The following is a 19,710-nucleotide window of genomic DNA, read 5'->3' as shown; positions in this document are numbered from 1 at the left end:
TACAGCAGAAAGGACCTGTTGTGTAGTACGCCTGCGTCCAGGACCCCGGAAAAAGTTATTGAAGTGGATGAATCAGTGACAGGGAGCGCAGCCAGCTGGCGTTTCGCTGGACTTCAGAAGTGAGTATCACACGGATGGTACTGGTTTATCAGAGCCTGTGGGCACTGTCCATGTGCAAGGTACTTCTTTTTTTATTCCACTAAGCAAGTTTATTACCACGGATATCAGGACTGCTTTTGGCGGCTTTAGACTTCACTCTTTTTTGGGACCTTGAATTTTGGTGAATTGAGAATACAGTGTATGATATCCTTTACACCTATCTGGAGGAATTTGAAGTATGTAATTTTTCTGCTGCTAGAATCTACTCATTGGCTATTTTTATTTTTATTTTATGCATGCATATGATTTTCTCTTATTTTTATGGACTATTATTATTTTTTGTGTTTATTGGTTTTTGCTATTAATACATTTTATATTTTTTGTTTTTGTATGCAGACCCTTTTTTTTCTATGTTCAAAACTACTGTATCTTAATGTTTTTGTTTTGTGTTTTTGTGTTTTGTTATTTTTGTTGTTGGATAATTTACTATCAATACATTATATTTTTATTTAAACAATTTTTTTTGTGTTATAATTGGTTCTCAGTTTTCTTATTTAGCGCCGGGGAATTTCTTGTTGTATTGTATCTGGAAAGGATTAGGGATCTCCTCCCAGCTTCCCCTTAGTTTGGCAGCTTATTTATTACCACTGGTGAGCGCTGGTAAACTGCCTCCTTTTTTAAGAACCAAATACTGCCAGCTTTGAGGTGGTGTAAAATTATAGTGATTTAATGGAAGGGAAATGGTCATGTGACACTTCGCATAACAAGAAACTCCCATAAATGTATCCTTCCCAACCTTTTATCTCATTTCAATAATTTCAGTCTGTAGTAGCAAATCTTGTTTCTACACTGATTTGAAAAACTATGTGCACTGGTGCGCCTACTCCAAACTTTGCAAGGAATATCAACACACTGCCCAACTCCTCCCTTGAGGTCTGCTCCTGAGCAAGCCTGTGTGAATCGAGGTACATGATGGATTCAAAGCTAGTTGTACAGCTCTTGTTCAATTTAATTGAACAACATAGTTAAGATACATTTAAGTAGTCAGGAGAAATTAGCCAGAGTAACCAACACTGAGGTGTTGTAGCAGCTATACTCACTACCTAGAACATAAGTGGCTCTATGTATTAGCAAAGGTGGTGGCAGAGATACCCTCCCACAACTGGGGACACCATGTTGGTACACAGTGACCCTTACAGTTTCTGAATGGCTGGTGGCCAACTGGCACCAAGGGGAGTCGACAAGAACAGCTAATTGTTTACTATGACAAATCAAGTTACACTCAATAACTTTTACTATATAAATAATAATTAAGAGGACATTTGTATCATGATTTTAGAAATAGATAAATACAAACAAGTTATTTTGAACTACATGTACTATAGTTATTTCAGTAGTTATTAACAATTAAAACATTGCTTGAACAGTAGGTTTATAAATCAAAGCAGCTGCCCATACATAATATTTTATGCTTCTGCAGAAGCACTGTATGTTTTAGCCTGGAGACATTTTCTATGTTCTTAAGGAAAACAAAATGATCCTGAGAAATTGAAGGGAGAAAACAAAACAATGTAACTCGCAAATAGCTCAACCTTTTGAATGACAGCTTGACTCAAACCAAGCATATTTACTATAAAAATAATAACCTAATTGCTAAAGCGATGAGAAATGTGCAAAGAGAAATGTGATTCTGTACATTAATTCTTCTCTTTATGGACAATGCACAGTGATTAAAATCCTTCAGTTTGATTTTCATTAACTGGATTTATAATTTGCTTTTTTCCCAGTAGTTATGCTTTTGATCATTAAACCAAGGTTTAATTAAAAATTAGTAATAAATGTGTATACTGACATTGTTTACATTTTGTGTGTATATACAGTGTGATTCAAAAGTCGCAGTACACCCTTTTATTTCAAAAACGCTACAGGAAATTGGGAAACCTGAATACTCCAGTAAGGTATGGGTGACGTGGTCTATCTTTTAGGGTATGTACCAAACATGGGCGCCATCTTGAAATCGGCCAATCGCCCCAATTCCTGTAGAGTTTTTGAAATAAAAGGGTGTACTGCGACTTTTGAATCACCCTGTGTGTATATATATATATATATATATATATATATATATATATAGATCGTGGGCGATGCGGCAATTTAGAGGCGTCACTCTCAAAATAAACGGAATGCAAGTGAATGAAGTTTTACTATGCAGTCAGTAGGAGAAGTGGCAATCTAATACCACCAAACACACACTCACTTCAACCAATGTATATTGTGACAGAGTCACTGGAAGGAGGCTAAATGAAAGAGGTATGTGTCCCGGGCTTCCAGCATTGTGTACGCTAAAACACCAGGGAGAATGTGTAGATATGTCGGTAAAGCTTCCCACAGGGTATTTCCCTGCGCTAACAAAACATGGTAAGGGTCCATGTTGTTATGTATGGAGAAAGAGAAGGATGGGTTCCATACATAAGGCCCAGTCTGGGTCTTCTGACCTGCCAGTCTCTAAACAGGCTGTGTGTGTGTGTGTGTGTTTGGACACAAGGTCACACCTGAGAGAGGATGTCACTAAAAATGTATTATCTAGTAACCAGATGGCTAGGATTTTGTTTATGTTTTGTTTTGTTTTCAAGCTGGTGAATAAACTAGCTGTGGCTGTTAACCTGAAACCTCTGGACTTGTGTGGTTTACTGCTGCAGTTCATCACACCTTCCCCTTGGGATAGTACCTGTTCCCCTGATATATATATATATATATATATATATATATATATATATATATATAATTTTTCTTAAAGTAATATATAATTTTAATTTAATATTTTATTGACAAAATTCAGAAGTTCACAGGCATTCATTAAGAAATAAATGCTATGTTTTCTTTGTCATTTATGTGGAATCGGTGAACAGATACCAGTCATTTGTGTCACATCACTAATTTTCACGGAGTTTCAATGTAAGATTCTTCACAATATAGACAAAAAACTAGATAATACGATGATAATCTCCTTATACTGCATGCAATTTATTTATATTTTTATGGTGTTCTCTCAACATAATCCCTGTAGGATTATCTTTTAATTTGTTTGATCTTTTTAAATTACGGAATCACAGAAAGAAGCCCCCAAACTGCTGGGAGAACTTAGATGTTTGTATTGAACTGAAAGTGGCACAAGAGAAAAAAAAAGAAAGTTCATCAATCAATATTGTGCTATCAACTTCCCAACACACCTTTGGTTCCTCAGATGGCTAAATAATTTTTTTTATCAGCTCTGCAGGGCTAATTAAGATGGGCATTTATTCTTAATATTTCTTGTGTCTCTCTGGCTCACTGTAGAGGTATAATAATATGTTTTTGTCCAGCTGAACAGCAAATCTGTACAGAAGGTCAAAGCTCAATATGCTATATTGATGCAGATGCATTGTGAAGCTCAAGGGTTTTCTGTAAAGCCTTGAGTATGATGTGTTGATTTCCACTTAAAGTTTTGAGATGTTAGGAAATTCCATTGATCAAACCAGATTTAATGAAGGCGCTCACATAGCATTATGCTACACAGAGCTTGCAACTGATACATATTATAGCATTATATGTTGTCTCCACAAGTTCACAGAAAAAAATCTAAACAAAGTAAATAATATGAATATGATTTTGCTTTGTTTTCACCAGTGGGAAATATTCCTTGTAGATTTACACTTTAGGAAAAGCTAGCATTACATTCATTGACCGCGGTTATCCAACTCTGATGAAAATGCATCAGCATTGAAAAGTTTATTTGGATTTGCTTGGTGTGGCTAACTACACACAGTTTATAACAATTGATCTTTAAAGCTAATTAAACATCTGGAGACAGCTTTAATGATACAAAGGAGCTGTGAGGTATGTTTTGTTTCAAATGACATGCCAAATTAATACTAGTTCTGCGTATTCTCCTTTATATTAACTATCGCAATTTCTAAATCTAAATTTGCTCAATTTTCTGAATTCTTAATTCCTGTATACCTCTGTTTTGTTAAGTTATGTAAGACATGTAAATACAGTTCCAAATTATTTACATGATATAAGTAGGGTGTGACTTTGTATATGTGACTTTCCTGGTACACTGGCTTATTCAAGTGAAAGATTAATAGATTGGCACCATCTCTACTGCTGATGGCACTGTTTAGAAGCAAATCCTGCATGTCACCACCGGTTATCGAAATCCTGGGAAAGTCACTTTCTCTGTGGGGAATTCAATCACCTGTGAAGTCCCATCGGACCATTGTCTTGATGTGCATCTGTCCACATTTTGGGGTGTTATGATAAGTGAAAGTGGGCTGATTTTTGTTTGCACCTCATAGATTTTTGACTCTTCCAACATCCCATGGAGTCTAATCACGCAAGGCTCCAACGGGACTTTGCAGATAATTGAATTCACCCTATGTATGATGATTGCTTATCATTGCACCTTTACATTGAGTTTGCATGTGTAAACAATTTGTGCAGAACTCTCCTATCCCCTAGTAGTATTTCCATTTCATCTGTATTAGTATTTTCCAGTTCATGTCTTGCCTTGCCTGCCTCCTGATTACTTGCCTGGTTTCTTGAACTATATATATCGCGCATATTAATTACTTCCTGTACTTTGCTGATATATTCTGTTAACTCACTTTTTAAAAAAAAAAAAAAATCCAGTCTGCATTATCAATTTCTGGATTCTTCTGACTTCTACTTTGGTGTTCTCTCATTAACCTGTGGTTTGACCCATTACTGCATCTCACTGATTATCAATTCTATTTCCTGCTTGTTGCAGGCATAGCTTGCTAAACACATTACATACCTGTGGTAATTGCCATACAGTAGTAACCCATGGTGATTTTTAACCCTAGCTGTATTTGAGAACATGAGCCAGAGAAAAGGATAGTTATACATGATTCTTATGGAAAGGAAACTCATTGAGGGTCAATCATGTACTAACCTGTGATGTGTTGTACATTGTCAAGCTGCTGAAGTTTGATAGTGAAGTTGGTAAATTAATAAAAAATAAATAATGCAATTAAGAAATTAGCCCCCTTAGCCAAGTGCTGGAAACTCTAATCCTAGGTTTCTCCCAGTGCAGGGTGAATAAGGAGGATATACTTTGCTGCTCTTTGGTGCATTAATGGAGTGGCTTAATGAAATGACACTGAGCTTAACTCCAGATGGGCTCAGGACAAATTAATAGCATGGTGTGTGAAAAAACGGGGGCAGATTTTTGTATTGCATATGCAGAAATATATTTTATTTTTCCAAGATTTATCATCCAGGTCTCGGCAGATTGCTTTCCCAGCACTTATTTTGATCTGTTCTGTTTTTTCCATACCTGTAGTTCTGCCAGTTTCATTAAAACAGATTTCTGCATGAGAAACTATAACATCTAGTATACTAAAGGTCAACACAAATTGTATGAGCTCTCAATTCATTCTATTTTACCAACTCTGGTCATAGGAAAAGATATTTCTTAGCAGTAGAGTCTACAATATTACTTATTTCAATCCAGACTTTCTCTCAGGTATAACTTCACAACCAATTAGACAAGTGCCATATATTCCTTGTGTAGTTATGTGTCAAGTTAAAGCTACAATGAAACTTACTCCCTTCCTTTTGAAGGACTTCCAACCACTCTCATTTGACATAGGAGTTTTGAAACAATAACATTAATATTAAGACACTGGGGATATAAACATTAAAAGTTACATTTTACTAAACTACTCTTTCTGCTAGGCTGAGCTGTGGGGGCTGCTCCATGTAGTCATAATACAAAAACAGCAAATCTATTTAATTCTCTAAATAAATGTCTAAGGATGAGGGTGGGAGCATGAGGACCAGTCACTTGATTACTGCTTCCTCTTGCTTATAACCCTCCTCAGCAGCATTATACAGCCCTGGTTTACAGGCACAGAAGAAGAATAAGAAGTATTGGATGAGTCACAGTAAAAGTTTCTGCTTGTACAGGTTGGTACAATGTAACATGCGGGTGGTAGTGAAGCTACAACAGGCTCTTAGACTACACTTAATACTTTAAAAGAATACAACAGAAAAGTGTCATATATTTTATTAAAGTATGTAATTATTCCTCATACATTTACACTTTTACACCTCATACCTTAAAAGAAACACCCAGAAAAGCATCACATTTTTTATATACGTTTGATTATTAGATTGAGGAAAAGATCTCCTGAAGGACAAACAAGGTAAAAGAGTGTATTTTGAGCTGCACGTATTGTAAGGTATGTGCAATGGAAAATACACGTTAAGCCTCAATTTTACGTTTACATTTGAGCAGTAAAATTGTGACCTACTCTGTCCAGGACCAGAATGTTTTTCATTGGGGGCAGCTTGAAAAAATATAAAGTCATCATGTATCTATGAAATGCACTGTTGGGACCCATTGAGCATACCTCCCAACTGTCCTGATTTTGGCTGGACTTCTTGAGTTGTGAACTGCAAAAGGGGTGTGACTTAACAAAAAATGGGTGGAGTTTTACAGATATTTGCATACTTGTGGGTGGAATTTTGGTGGAACAGGAGTGGGGCTTATACTGTGCCGATTTAATCATTCTAAATGTTGGGTATGCATTGACGCCCATTGTATTTGTTCCCAAAAACTGTGCATATGATAACAGAGACATCGAATCCAGGAATCATTTATGGGTATCCCTGCAATTTCAATGTTACTGAAATTACATATATGATTGTAATTTAGGCCTTAACATATGCAAATTACATTAGATGTGGTGAGATTTGGATTTGGTTACTTATTCTGCTGGATCTTATGTAAAAAGAAAATAGTATTCATCTGAATCCTAAAATACAGATTTATTGCATTCTTACAAAAGACATAAAGTGTTTCTTTGAGATCAAAAGAAAAGGTAATTTTCCCTTCCACCTGTGATAAATCTAGGCATTATACAGACACTTTTGGAAATTAAAACTGTACATATAAAGCATATGTATTACTATTCTATAACATACTTGAAGTGATTTTTGAATTTAAAATGATATACCAACATTCCAGAAATAAAATGGGACAAAAATGAAGCAAAGTCCAATATATTCTGTAACCTGCAACCTGTGGTACATTAGGCAACCTAAAGTTTACGCTTAGAGCACCAACATTTTGGGGACACCTGAGACAGTCAACGATTGACATTACGTCACTCATTTCGTATTTTTATTTTTCATGTTCTGCTGCACTGGGGATTTCATTTACAGACTCCCCTACTTCCTCAGTGGCTGATAATGTGAAACATTGGGGAGTTAATTTAAATTATTAACTTCAGCTTTTTCGGCAAGCTTCTTACCTGTCTCCTCTGTGTCAGTGATAGGCTAGGAGTGTAGTGCTAGTCTGTGATGTCACAGCACAGCACCACCCCCCAATCTGACACAGAGGAAGAGAAGCTGTGAGCATCACCACACTCACACCCTTCCCACTTGCTTTACACAAGGTTTGAAGGAGGGTTGATGGTGAGGGTTGCAGTGACTGAGAGGGAGTGCTTGAGTGGGGAGAAGCCTATGGTGCCCAGAGAACTTCTACCTTTTATCTTTAGACCTTCAGAACTATGCCCACATGTACCAGGATGACACCTTTACACTATTAAGACAATGCCTCATGCGACCAAAATCTTTGACTGTTGCGGGGTATGAATAAAATAAATCTGTCCAGTATGCATATAAATATCAAAAAATTATATACAAAGTAACAAATTAATAACTAAACAATTTCAAAATTGTTATGTGTTTAATTAAATAAGAACTAATGGGAAAAAAAGATGTGTAACTGAAGTAATCTTTACATGATTATATATACATGTATTGAAAGTCTTGCTATGCCATTATTTGCACAATTGGGATTGGATGATATTGATAATGATTTCTCTATTTCTTGTATTGTTTGTTTTTATTTTAGAATGTGTGACACAGGCGAGGGGCTATTTACATTTCAAACAAGAGAAGGAGAGATGATTTATCAGAAAGTCCATTCTGCTACATTGGCAATAGCTGAGCAGCATGAAAGGCTAATGTTAGAACTGGAGAAGAAAGCAAGAGTAAGTGTATTCTTTATTTAAATTAATTGTTAAAATCTGATTGTTGTGTTCCATATTTAATAAATATTGACTATTAGTGGAGATGAGAGGTTTGGATTTGGAGAAATCCAACAGAGTTGAGATTTGGGGTTCTCAGTAGATGCAAAACACAACTCAATTCTTCGAACCAAAATCAAATCTGAAAGCGAGGCAAAGCGTAATTTTCAGAGAAATATGGAACGAAAACACTTGTTATACAGAAAGTGTGTCATTACATTTCCAGTTCAGACATTCCAACCTGGAACGCATCCTGCCGGAGTGTGCATTTCATAGTGGAGGTGCGTTATCACACCTGCTTGGTACATGCCTTAGGTACTCATGGGGAATGCTACTAGGCAGGTGTCCCAGCAACTTACTTAGGAATAGTTGTGTTTGGTTTTTATAGTGAAAACCTGTTTGTGTACTTCCGGGTTTGACACTTCCAGTTTATGTGTCCTATGGTGGAATGCATATTATTTGGAGTGCCTCATAGAGAAGACAAGAGAGTCATTGCCTCAAATATTTTGCAATGATATGCAGACTATCACCTTTTGATAAATTATGAGCCGTATCTGAAGGCAATCTGGGATTGTATAAGAAGTCAGGTAACTACATGTTTTTGTTTTAATATCTCTCTATTCTGATGTTCTATGTGGTTGTTTAGACAAAGTTCCAAATGTAGGATCGAAACATTGACTTATAATGTGAGATATGGAATTGAATTAAAAGAAAATGAAATCAGAGTTGGTGATTGTATCTTTTAGTAAACCTCCATGTACTTTTGCCGGTACTTCACTACGTCACTAATTTTCACGAGCCAGCTTGCTGCAGACCTTGGCCAACATTAGTGAAAATTTGGAGAGTTGGGACGAGATCATTAAAAAATAGACTGTAAATGACTGTAAATGAATGCTAATGCTATAAATAGTAATAGAGGAGCAGCTCAAAATCACATGATTGTACCTATTTTTCATAATTTTTAATTAAATCCAGATCCAAAACCAAAATTTTTCAGTATTTTTAAGCAAAACCTGTAACAAAACCAATACACAAACACGTTTTAGAACCAAAATCACAACCAAAGTTAAACACGGGGTCAGCAAACATCTTTAATGATTAGTTAATTAGTTTTTAAGATATTCACTTATTATAGAAAAAGAGAGTAATAAAATTTCGAACTATGTGTACGCCAACTCTGTGTAGTGGATAATAAAAAGTGGTCTATATATGTTTTTTTTTATTGTTCCTTTTCACCATCTCACAAAATTAAATAAAAAATACAGTTTAAATATAAATTCGGACCCCTTCAACACCTGGCATTGGAGCTCCTGCAATAATCCTTAACAAAATCCTGCCTCACATACTAAAACCGTTGTTTTTTCTTCAAACAACCTTGGAGATTTCTCCTAGCTCCCGTACCTTGAATAATATTGGAGCTGGGCTTCTAGCTATCAAGATTTGTCCATGAGTGGGAGAATGGAATTTACCGGCTGCTGATATCTGAGACCTACCCGACGCTGTCTCATCTCACTTGGACTGCCTTGTGTTTTAACATCACTAGTTTTATTAGAATTTCAGTGGTAATTAAAGGGGGGTATAAAAAAAGGGAGTAAGGGAAGGGTACATAGTAGGGAGCAGACATTACAAAATATATTTGACAATGTGGTATTCAACAAAGTACATGGTAACAGTCTCTAGCTAGTCAGATAGCCAGCTGCTAATGTAACAGGGAGATATTGATAGGTGCCTTGGGGTGTGACGGTTGCAGTGGAATTTACAGGGATGGACAAATAATAGGGTGAATACGTCTACAGCCCTCTGCCTTGTGTTTTAGAGAGGTTCTTCCAGTGGACCAGATCGTTGCCGCTGGGCTCCTGGCTTTTGTGTCCCTTCTCCCCTCCTCCTGGTCCAGAGTACCTGAAGAACTGATGGGCAGGAAACGGCCATCATGCTGGCAGCAGGAGAGGGTGACTCACGGGTGAATCGAGGTATGGTGCCGTCTGGCCTATTAATCACACTCCTCTCCTGATTCTCTGTGCCTGTACCACGGTCCTGATCATGAGCTTCCTCCCATTCTCCCCTCTCTCCCATGTGTGACTGGTGACTGTGAGGCTGCCTGTCTGTAGACCGGAGAATCTTGCTCTCTAACCACTACTTTCGGCCCAGCACTCCACGGACTGCCCTGATTTTGATACCATTATTGTGCAATGGGCAGGGATTGCGAGACTGTGACAGCTGGAGCACAGAAACTCCCTGCAACACTCACAGACACCCCTTTCCCCTGTGGATGATCCCGCCTTTCTTGAACAGGTTCTGCTACAAACCATTTCATCCTCAGAAAAGTGACATGCAGATCCTATTGGGGAGGTTCAGGCGGACTTATCTCTCATATGTCAGGACATGCAGAAGATAAGGGAGACGGAGGGCGAGACTGAGCAGTGGATATCCATGCTGGAAGACTACAACACCCATAAAAAGGGACATAGCTGAACTAACTACCCAGATTAAACTCTGCAAACAAAAAATGTCCGACTTAGAAGGGCGCTTGCGCCAATATAATTACGTTTTGTTAGCCTCCCTGAGAGAGTGGAGGGCCCCAATCCAGAGACTTTCTTGGAATCCTGGTTGATAACTGCATTTCGGAAGGAGGCACAGTTCACGGTTAAGCATGCTCACCATTTACCTGACCAACCCCCACAGTCGGGAGCTCCAACCATAACATTTGTAGCCAAGCTACTACACTACTGTGACAGGGATGCGGGCGGCATTCAGCCTGGCTCGGACCAAGAGCCCATTGCAATATGAAAATCAACCTGTAACAGTCTTCCCAGATTTTGTACAATAATAAAATCTTAGCTCCAGTGCTAATCAAATATTGTAGGGGAGATACATAAGAAGTAAATGCCGTATATGTAATTGATCAAATTTTGGTGCGGAAAACTAAGGTGAAACATCAAAATATAGATAACTTTCAATATAGAAGGGGATATTTAGGTAAATTACAATTATAATATGAAAAAATTATATATTTATAAATACGGCTATGTAGGAGAATGGTTATTTTAATGATTTAAGTCTGTTGTTAAATGACACTGTCACAGAATTTCAGAGATGGCCGCTAACCGGTATTAGCACAACTGAACAGGGAGGCGCAGAGTCTAACATACCCCCGGTATTCACCAGGGACTCCCGCAAGTCAGTTTGGGCTTAGCTGCAGAGGGTACGCAGGTCGCGGTTCTCCAAGACAATCACTGGTGTAGCGACAGTAGTAGACAGGCATAGTCAGGCAGTCCAGGTCAAAGCCAAAAGAGGGGTGCGGTATATAGGGAGTTTCAGAGAGAAGTCAAGTCAATCTATATAGTCATACCAGCCGGGCAGCGAGGTACCAAAATGGAACACAGGAGAATAATAACAGGAAGAACCAAAGAACACTGGATCAGAAGTTCAGGAAGTGCTGGAGCAGGAGTGAACCAATACTCTGGCGCCCAACATGTGTCAGAGGGTGCTTTATTAAACATAAGGTGCATCCTGATTGGGTGATGGAGATTTGGCGGTCAGACACGCTGCCCGCTGACAGGTGAGTGGACATAGCGTCCCGCTGCCTAGCAACAGGACGCAACTGAACAGAGCATGCGCACACATTGCATGCAAGGAACAAGGAGCGTCCTGCTGCTAGGCAACAGGACACGGCTGTCGAGAAGATGCAGGCGTCCGTCTCCTGCATCAAGTGTCAGTGCGGAGATGGGCGCCTGACAGTACCCCCCTTCCCTGAAGAAGAAGTGTTGGGAATCTGATTCTTCAAAACCTTTGACAGCAGATAGAGGGCATGTAGGTCTTTTTTATCCACCCAGCATCTTTCTTCAGGGCCATAATCCTTCCAGCGGACAAGGAACTGAGTCCTACCACGAATGGATCGGGATTTCAAGATGCATTCAATCTCATATTCGTCGCCCAAGGCCGTCTTGATGGGAAGAGGCAGAGGCTGAAGGTTTGAGAACTCATTAAGAACCAATGGTTTTAATAAGGAAATTAATTATGCACACAGAGTGAAGGAGGTAGATGGAGCTTATCGGTAACCACATTAATAATATGAGAAATGCAGAAAGGCCCAATATATTGGGGGGCCAATTTCATTGAAGGTAGCTTAGGTCTGAAATTACACCTCTGTAGAAGATGATCTCAACGGGGCAACCGTGGATTCAAAAAATATTCTTAATGAAAAGAGTGGCTAGATCAGCAGCAGATGGCAATTTTTTGAGAGGGACAAAATGTGCCCATTTGGAGAAACGATCGACCACCACACAAATTGTTTTGAAGCCGTGACTATTGGGGAGGTCAGTAATAAAATCCATGCTGATGCTTGCCCAAGGTGACTCTGGAACCGGGAGCGGAAGAAGAAGCCCGGCTGGTGGACTGCAACATACTTGTGCAACATACTTGTGAACGTCAGCACTCAAGGATGGCCACCAATAGCTGCGGGACAAAAGAGCAATGGTCTTCTTAACCCCAGGATGACCAGAAAATCTGGAATCGTGAGCCCAAGCCAACAGTCTGGGACGGAGATGGGTCTCTACAAATGAGCGTCCAACAGGGGGTTTCCTTACTGAGGATTTATTCAAGGCCAGAATCTTCAGAGGACTGATGATAGGTCTAACGTCTGGCTGGCAAGAATCTGAAGGATCAAAAGACCTTGAAAGTGCATCGGCCCCTGATTTTTTTGACCCAGCACGATAAGTCAGGATCAACTGGAATCTAGAAAAAAAGTGACCAGCGGGCCTGACAAGGCTTAAGGCACTGAGCAGATTCCAGATAGGTGAGGCTCTTATGATCTGTGATAGGATGGAGAGCGTCTTCAAGCAGGTACTGCCATTCTTCTAAGGCTATCTTGATGGCCAGGAGCTCTTTGTCCCCGATGCTATAGTTGGCCTCACCAGATAAAAATTTTCCTGTAGAGAAGGTCACATGGAGAGAAGGTGCCAACAGAATTCTTCTGAGAGAGAACTGCTCCCACACCCACCAAGGAAGCATCAACTTCTAGAAAGAACGGTTGTAGTTGGTCAGGCTGTCTCAAGACAGGAGCAGTGGCGAAAGTTTCCTTAAGATCTTTGAAGGCCAAAACTGCCTCCTCAGGCCAGTTTATGGCTAGTCCACCTTTATGGGTAAGTGACGTGATGGGTGAGATCAGCAAAGAGATGTTTTTGATGAATTGCCAGTAATAGTTGCAGAATCCAATAAAACACTGAGTAGCCTTTAGGCCAGAGGGTTGAGGCCAACTAAGGATAGATTCTATGTTTTTAAGATCCATTTGAAGACCCATGCCGAAGATTTTATAACCCGAAGAAGGGGACCTGACATTGATCAAAAAGGCACTTCTCAAATTTGCAAAATAGGTGATTGGTACAGAGGCGAGACAGAACTTCTTTGACAAGATCTTGATGAGAGGTGATGTTCCAGGAGAAGACCAAGATATCATCAAGGTAGACGACTACAGATTGATATAAAAGATCTCTGAAGATTTTGTTGATGAATTCTTGAAAAACCGCAGAGGCATTACAAAGCCCAAAGGGCATCACAAGGTACTAATAATGCCCATCTCTCGTATTAATATTAAAGCTGGTTTTCCACTCGTCACCTTGGAGAATGCGGATAAGGTTATAGGCCCCTCTAAGATCCAGTTAGGTGAAAATCTGTGCTCCACGGATCCGATCAAAGAGTCCTGATATGAAGGGTAACGGGTAACTCTTTTTCACCATAATAGCATTCAGCGTCCAGTAGTCAATACAGGGTCTAAGAGTACTATCTTTCTTTGTGATAAAAAAGATCTCTGCACCTGCCGGTGAAGAAGACTTGCGGATAAAACCATGTTCAAGATTCTCAGAGGTGTATTCAGTCATGGCTTGTGTCTCAGGGAGAGATAGGGAAAAAACTCTGCCACTAGGGATGCACTTGTTGGGTACGAGGTCAATGGGGCAATCCCAGGGTCAATGAGGAGGCAGGGAATCGACTGCATCTTTACTGAATACATCTACAAACTCGCCACAGGCCTCAGGAAGAGAAGGCTGCAGAATATAGGCTAGACAGGAGATCAAAGCCTTAGGAGAATGTACAGCAGTCAAACAATGTTGTTTGCAGGTGGACCCCCAAGAAATGACTTGGACACGAGACCAATCGAACTGCAGATTGTGAGCTGATTAACAAAATTGACACACTGAGGAAGATTCAGGAAACGTATCCACTCAGAGTGAAGCACTACTACGACCAGCTATAAGGGACTAGTAATGCAGTCGATGGAACCGTTGCTGATACGATTGCCATCAATCGAGGTCAGTGCCAGAGGCTGTGGCAATGGAAGGATGGAGAGACGAACCTTGGAAGCCAACTCAATGGAAATGAAGTTCCCAGCTGATCCAGAGTCCACAAAAGCTGTCAATTGCTGTGGGCAATCCGGAGAAAATAGCGCAATAGGCATCAGAAATTCAAAATGTCTCAAATAGTAGGGAGTGAGGGACTTGGATCCTAGGACGACCCCCCAATCATCGCCTAGGATGAGGCGTTTCCGGCCTCTTGGAGCATGAGGAGAGAATGTGACCCGAGTTCCCACAATAAAGGCAAAGATGATTCTTGATGCGTCTGTCACGCTCCTCCTATTAAAGGCAAGAGCTGCCAATTTGCTATGGTTCCTCCGGAGGAATTGCTGGATCTTGGAACTGAGGCGCCAGGCGAGGGAAGGAGCGCCGGGTTCTTTCTCGTTTTTCAGTACGTTTCCTGTGACGGATGTCCACCTTAACACACAAAGAGACATCAAGATTAGACGGAAGCTTACAGGAGGCCAGATCGTCCTTGATATGGTGGTTTTACCCCTGCCAAAAGGTGGCTATCAGGCCCTCGTTGTTCCAGAAGAATTCTGAAGCCAAAGTGCGAAACTGCACGGCATACTGCCCAGCAGTGAGTGAATCTTGACAGAGAGCTAATAGGCCAAAAGCGGCGGAGGAAACACGGCCAGGCTCATCATTGACCCCCAGAAAATTCTTAATGAAGGTAGGAGAATCTCAGAGCATAGGATCATCCCGTTCCCAGACGCGAGAAGCCCAGGCCAAGACCAGAGAGGAGGGAAATTATATAAGCCATTTTGGTCCTCTCGGAGGCAAAATTTTCTGGTGCAAGCTTAATAGCGCACTGTTTAAGGAACCCATGGCATTTCTTAGGATCGCCATTATATTTCTCTGGTGGTGGAATATGTAAGCCTTTGGAACTAGAGGTGCTAGCAGTAGATGCTGTGGCTGCAGAGGAAACCGTTACTGTTAAGGCCGTGTCACAGAATTTCAGAGATGGTTGCTAACCGATATTAGCGCAACTGAACAGGGAAGCACGGAGTCTAACGAACCCCCAGTATTCACCAGGGAACCCCACAAGGGAGTGTGGACTTAGCTGCAGAGTATATGCAGGTCATGGTTCTTCATGACAGTCACCGTTGTAGCGACAGTAGTAGACAGGCATAGTCAGGCAGTCCAGGTCAAAGCCAACCGAGCGTTGCGGTACACAGGGAGGTTCCAGATAGAAGTCAGGTCATGCCAAATAGTCATACCAGCCGGGCAGTGAGGTACCAAAAGGAAACACAGGAGAATAGTAACAGGAAGCCGAGTCAGAACAGAAGAACACTTAATCAGAAGTTCAGGAAGTATTTTGATTGGGTGAGGGAGATTTGGCGGTCAGACACGCTGACCGCTGACAGGTGAGTGGAGATATTGTCCCACTGCCTAGACCACGCGACGTGGCTGACGATAAGGTGCAGGTGTCCATTTCCTGCACCAAGTGTCAGTTCGGAGATGGCGTTTGACAGACACCTAGCTAAAGTGCATACGATTGGAAAAAAATTCAGATCAATGAGGGTTATTAATGTTATAGCAATACAAAAAATTAAATAGGATCTGTTCAATTTAATTAAACAAAAACAGCTAAAAAACAGACTAAAAATAGTAAACTGTTAATACATGCAACATGTAAATAAAAACACTTGTGTCCATCAAACAATTCCCAATAGAAAAGCTGTTAAACGGTTTTGCTCACATGACTCAAAGTCTTAAGCAAGCTGGTCAGAGTCTCTTAGTTCATTAAAATAGAGCAAGCGGACATGTATTGGATTGCGTGTAAAAAGTTACAAAGTATGGGTATAGTTGCCCAAATACTTGCTGTTGATTGGTGTCTATAAAGGAGCTCCTTGCTTACCAGACAGCCGGCGTGTAGAGTAGAAGCCAGTGATTGCCGGTTCTTGCTGCAGTATGTTAAAGATCAGCGTGCATTCCACTGTGGAATGTATGGCAAGCTCCTATTTCCTGTTTCCTGTCTTAGAAGTTGGGAGGTAAGCGTTTTGTTACTGACAGTGACTTTTCAAAGGAATGCTATGCCAAAATATTTTAAAGCTTGGTCCAGAAGTCAAGCTACGTGGTGCAGTTTTTGGCTGCCGACTTTGATCCGGGTTGAGTGCTTGTTACCCCCCCTCCCTTGTCACTCGATCCATCTCTCATATATATATATATATATGCTTCCCAGACTCGACTGATATGGGGCGTCTGACACACCACCACTCATGTAATTTGACGCCTCCTCTCCAGAACTGAAAGTGCCTGAATTAGATACGCATATATCTATTAATGCATCATAATATTAATATACTATATAATTTGGTAATATACAGTGTTTTATACATAGGGTTTATTTACCTACTTTACTCCTCAAATGTGGAATATGACTTACAATTGAACTACGTATGTTTGTTCCGATGTTTTTTCTGTATTGTTTTGAAAAAATTCAATAAAAATATTTGATTTAAAAAAAACAAAATACTGAAGGCTATTTAGACCCCGTTTGTGGGAATGTGTAGAGATTAATATTCAGACAGGTAATGACAAATAAAACACTTGTTTTTTTTCATGAAGAACAAGAGCATTTTTCACCATCATATACCAAGTGTTAAAATGAGCTAACCACATTGATCTCAGCAGACACACAGAGGAAACATACATACAGTAACCAGATAGTATAGAAAATGGCTCTGCTAAACCACAAATTTAAACCTGCAAACTAAAATAAATAGTAAAATCTACCATAACTACATAAACAAAAAGTATAATGTGCAGCATATTAGGCAACTTGCAAACATGGAAATTAAAAATAGCAGTAACATTAAATTTATACAAGGTGAAAGGGGGTCAGGGGCTTGTTACACCTATATTAACAGGGCATGCAATTTTAAATATTTCAAGTTACACAAGATTTAGAACATTTATATATTGTGAGGAGGGAGAAACTGGGGTCATGGGTTTGATGAAAATATCTATATATCTGTGTAGGGATTTTCGAGTGACAAAAAGGGCCTGATGCTGAGTTGGACACATTTGCGTAGAAAACAGACACCAAATTCTTCACACAAATACACGCTATTATGCGTATTCGCTGTGGCACATGGATCTTAAGATCTGTGTTATTCAGCATGTGAATGCTTACAGCATGATGATACACTATTAAGCGTATCATGATGTTGTTGGGAGGCCAGTCATCATAATCATCATCTGGTGTTTTAATGTACTGTATAAAAATATATATAAACAATAATTTTAAAAATGGAGTCCCCTTCCCCCCACAAAAAAAATTACCCAGTGCTCACTGCCTAGGTTAATTGCAGCAAATTTAGGGGGGTAAACAGCGTGGATTCCTGCCAATAAAACTGCTACCAGTATTAGACTATGATAGGCTAGGCTGGCAACACTATAACAGGGAAACCCGAGTGTCAGGTCGACCTGTCATAGTGTCGGTCGACCCTAGCTTATTCCAAACTGTGCTGAAGTCCTGCAAAGAAATGACAGTCTCCCATTTGAGGACAAATGTCTCATCTTGAAAACACTAGGACTCCACTCCTCTATGGTTGGTGTTGAAGTAATAAAATTGTAAAAGGTAGATTTTAGCATTTTTTTGCTGGTGCACTACTGGTCATAGCAAGCCCTGGCAGCCATAAGCTTTGGGTATGTTGGTGCTTGTATTACACTTCCTGATGATCATCAACATCAGCCTGAATCTTGCACCAGCTCTTCAGCAACCACGATAGATACAGATCCTGACAGGCATATATGTGGCTGTGTCAGACTCAGACAAATTTTCATGAGCACGCCTTTACTGTACAATACATAATTATATACCCCTACCCTCTTCATTCTTGTGCGAGGGTCACATGCAAGCAAAGCTGCATGTGCACATAGGTGTGCGTTTTTTTGTGGGCATGTACAGTGCAAATTACGCAAATGGGTCCCTTCCTGCATCAGCCCCAAAGTGTTTCATATTTTAGGATTGTCCATGACAGAGAGGGACAAGGATAATAAAAGGTAATACTTGCTCATACATTGTGTTTGAACAATATAGTACTTACAGCATATCTCCTTCATTCTCATTCCTCCTCTGTTCACAATAGACCCTTCAGCCTCATGTTTTTATATGGCAATAAACTCTTTTTAGTAGTGGGTACATTATCCCACATAACATTCTGGGGATTTATTTTCAATTCTACTCTGTCAATATAATAAAGTAGGGATGTGCACCGGCGACTTTTGAGGTCTCGTGTTTTGTGTTTTGGATCCGGATTTTCGTTATTTTTGAGGTTCGGATTTGTCTCGCAAAACACTTGACGAAAGGTCTCGGTTCGGATTTAAGGTATTGGATTCGGATTTTTTTTGAAAAAAACATAAAAAGTTTAAAAATCAAGTTTTTGGGCTTATTTTCACTCCTAGGCTATTATTAACCTCAATAACATTCAATAACAAGCATTTCCACTAATTTACAGTGTATTCTGAACACCTCACAATATAGTTATTAGTCCAAAACGTTGCAACAAGGTATCTTTCTGGACTGCGTAGAGGAGTGGGTCACCACAATATATATTAAAAACCCTGAACTTTTATGATTCGCACCAATAATTGTACCTGGACTGCGTAGAGGAGTGGGTCACCACAATATATTAAAAACCCTGAACTTTTATGAATCGCACCAATAAATGTACCTGGACTGCGTAGAGGAGTGGGTCACCACAATATATATAATAAGAAAACCATCAACTGGTTTGATTCGCACCAATAAATGTACCTGGACTGCGTAGAGGAGTGGGTCACCACAATATATTAAAAACCCTGAACTTTTATGAATCGCACCAATAAATGTACCTGGACTGCGTAGAGGAGTGGGTCACCACAATATATATAATAAGAAAACCATCAACTTGTTTGATTCGCACCAATAAATGTACCTGGACTGCGTAGAGGAGTGGGTCACCACAATATCTTAAAAACCCTGAACTTTTATGAATCGCACCAATAAATGTACCTGGACTGCGTAGAGGAGTGGGTCACCACAATATATATAATAAGAAAACCATCAACTTGTTTGATTCGCACCAATAAATGTACCTGGACTGCGTAGAGGAGTGGGTCACCACAATATATTAAAAACCCTGAACTTTTATGAATCGCACCAATAAATGTACCTGGAC

The 19,710-nt window shown here is 39.9% G+C and overlaps 1 protein-coding gene across 3 annotated transcripts in view; it reads left to right on the top strand.

Annotated features, from left to right (window-relative positions):
* The window catches only part of DOK6 (docking protein 6), a 584,401-nt gene that overhangs the window by 317,051 nt on the left and 247,640 nt on the right, over window positions 1-19,710 (top strand). For all 3 annotated transcript variants that reach the window (XM_075213248.1, XM_075213247.1, XM_075213249.1), the window contains exon 6: window positions 8,021-8,159. In XM_075213248.1, coding sequence (XP_075069349.1) covers window positions 8,021-8,159 — 139 coding nt within the window. The remainder of the gene's footprint in view (window positions 1-8,020; window positions 8,160-19,710) is intronic.

This window comes from Mixophyes fleayi, chromosome 5 (genome assembly GCF_038048845.1).
Source record: "Mixophyes fleayi isolate aMixFle1 chromosome 5, aMixFle1.hap1, whole genome shotgun sequence".
Classification (NCBI taxonomy): Eukaryota; Metazoa; Chordata; class Amphibia; order Anura; family Limnodynastidae; genus Mixophyes; species Mixophyes fleayi.
Note: the sequence above shows the minus strand (reverse complement) of the source record. Positions and strands in the feature narration are given on the sequence as shown.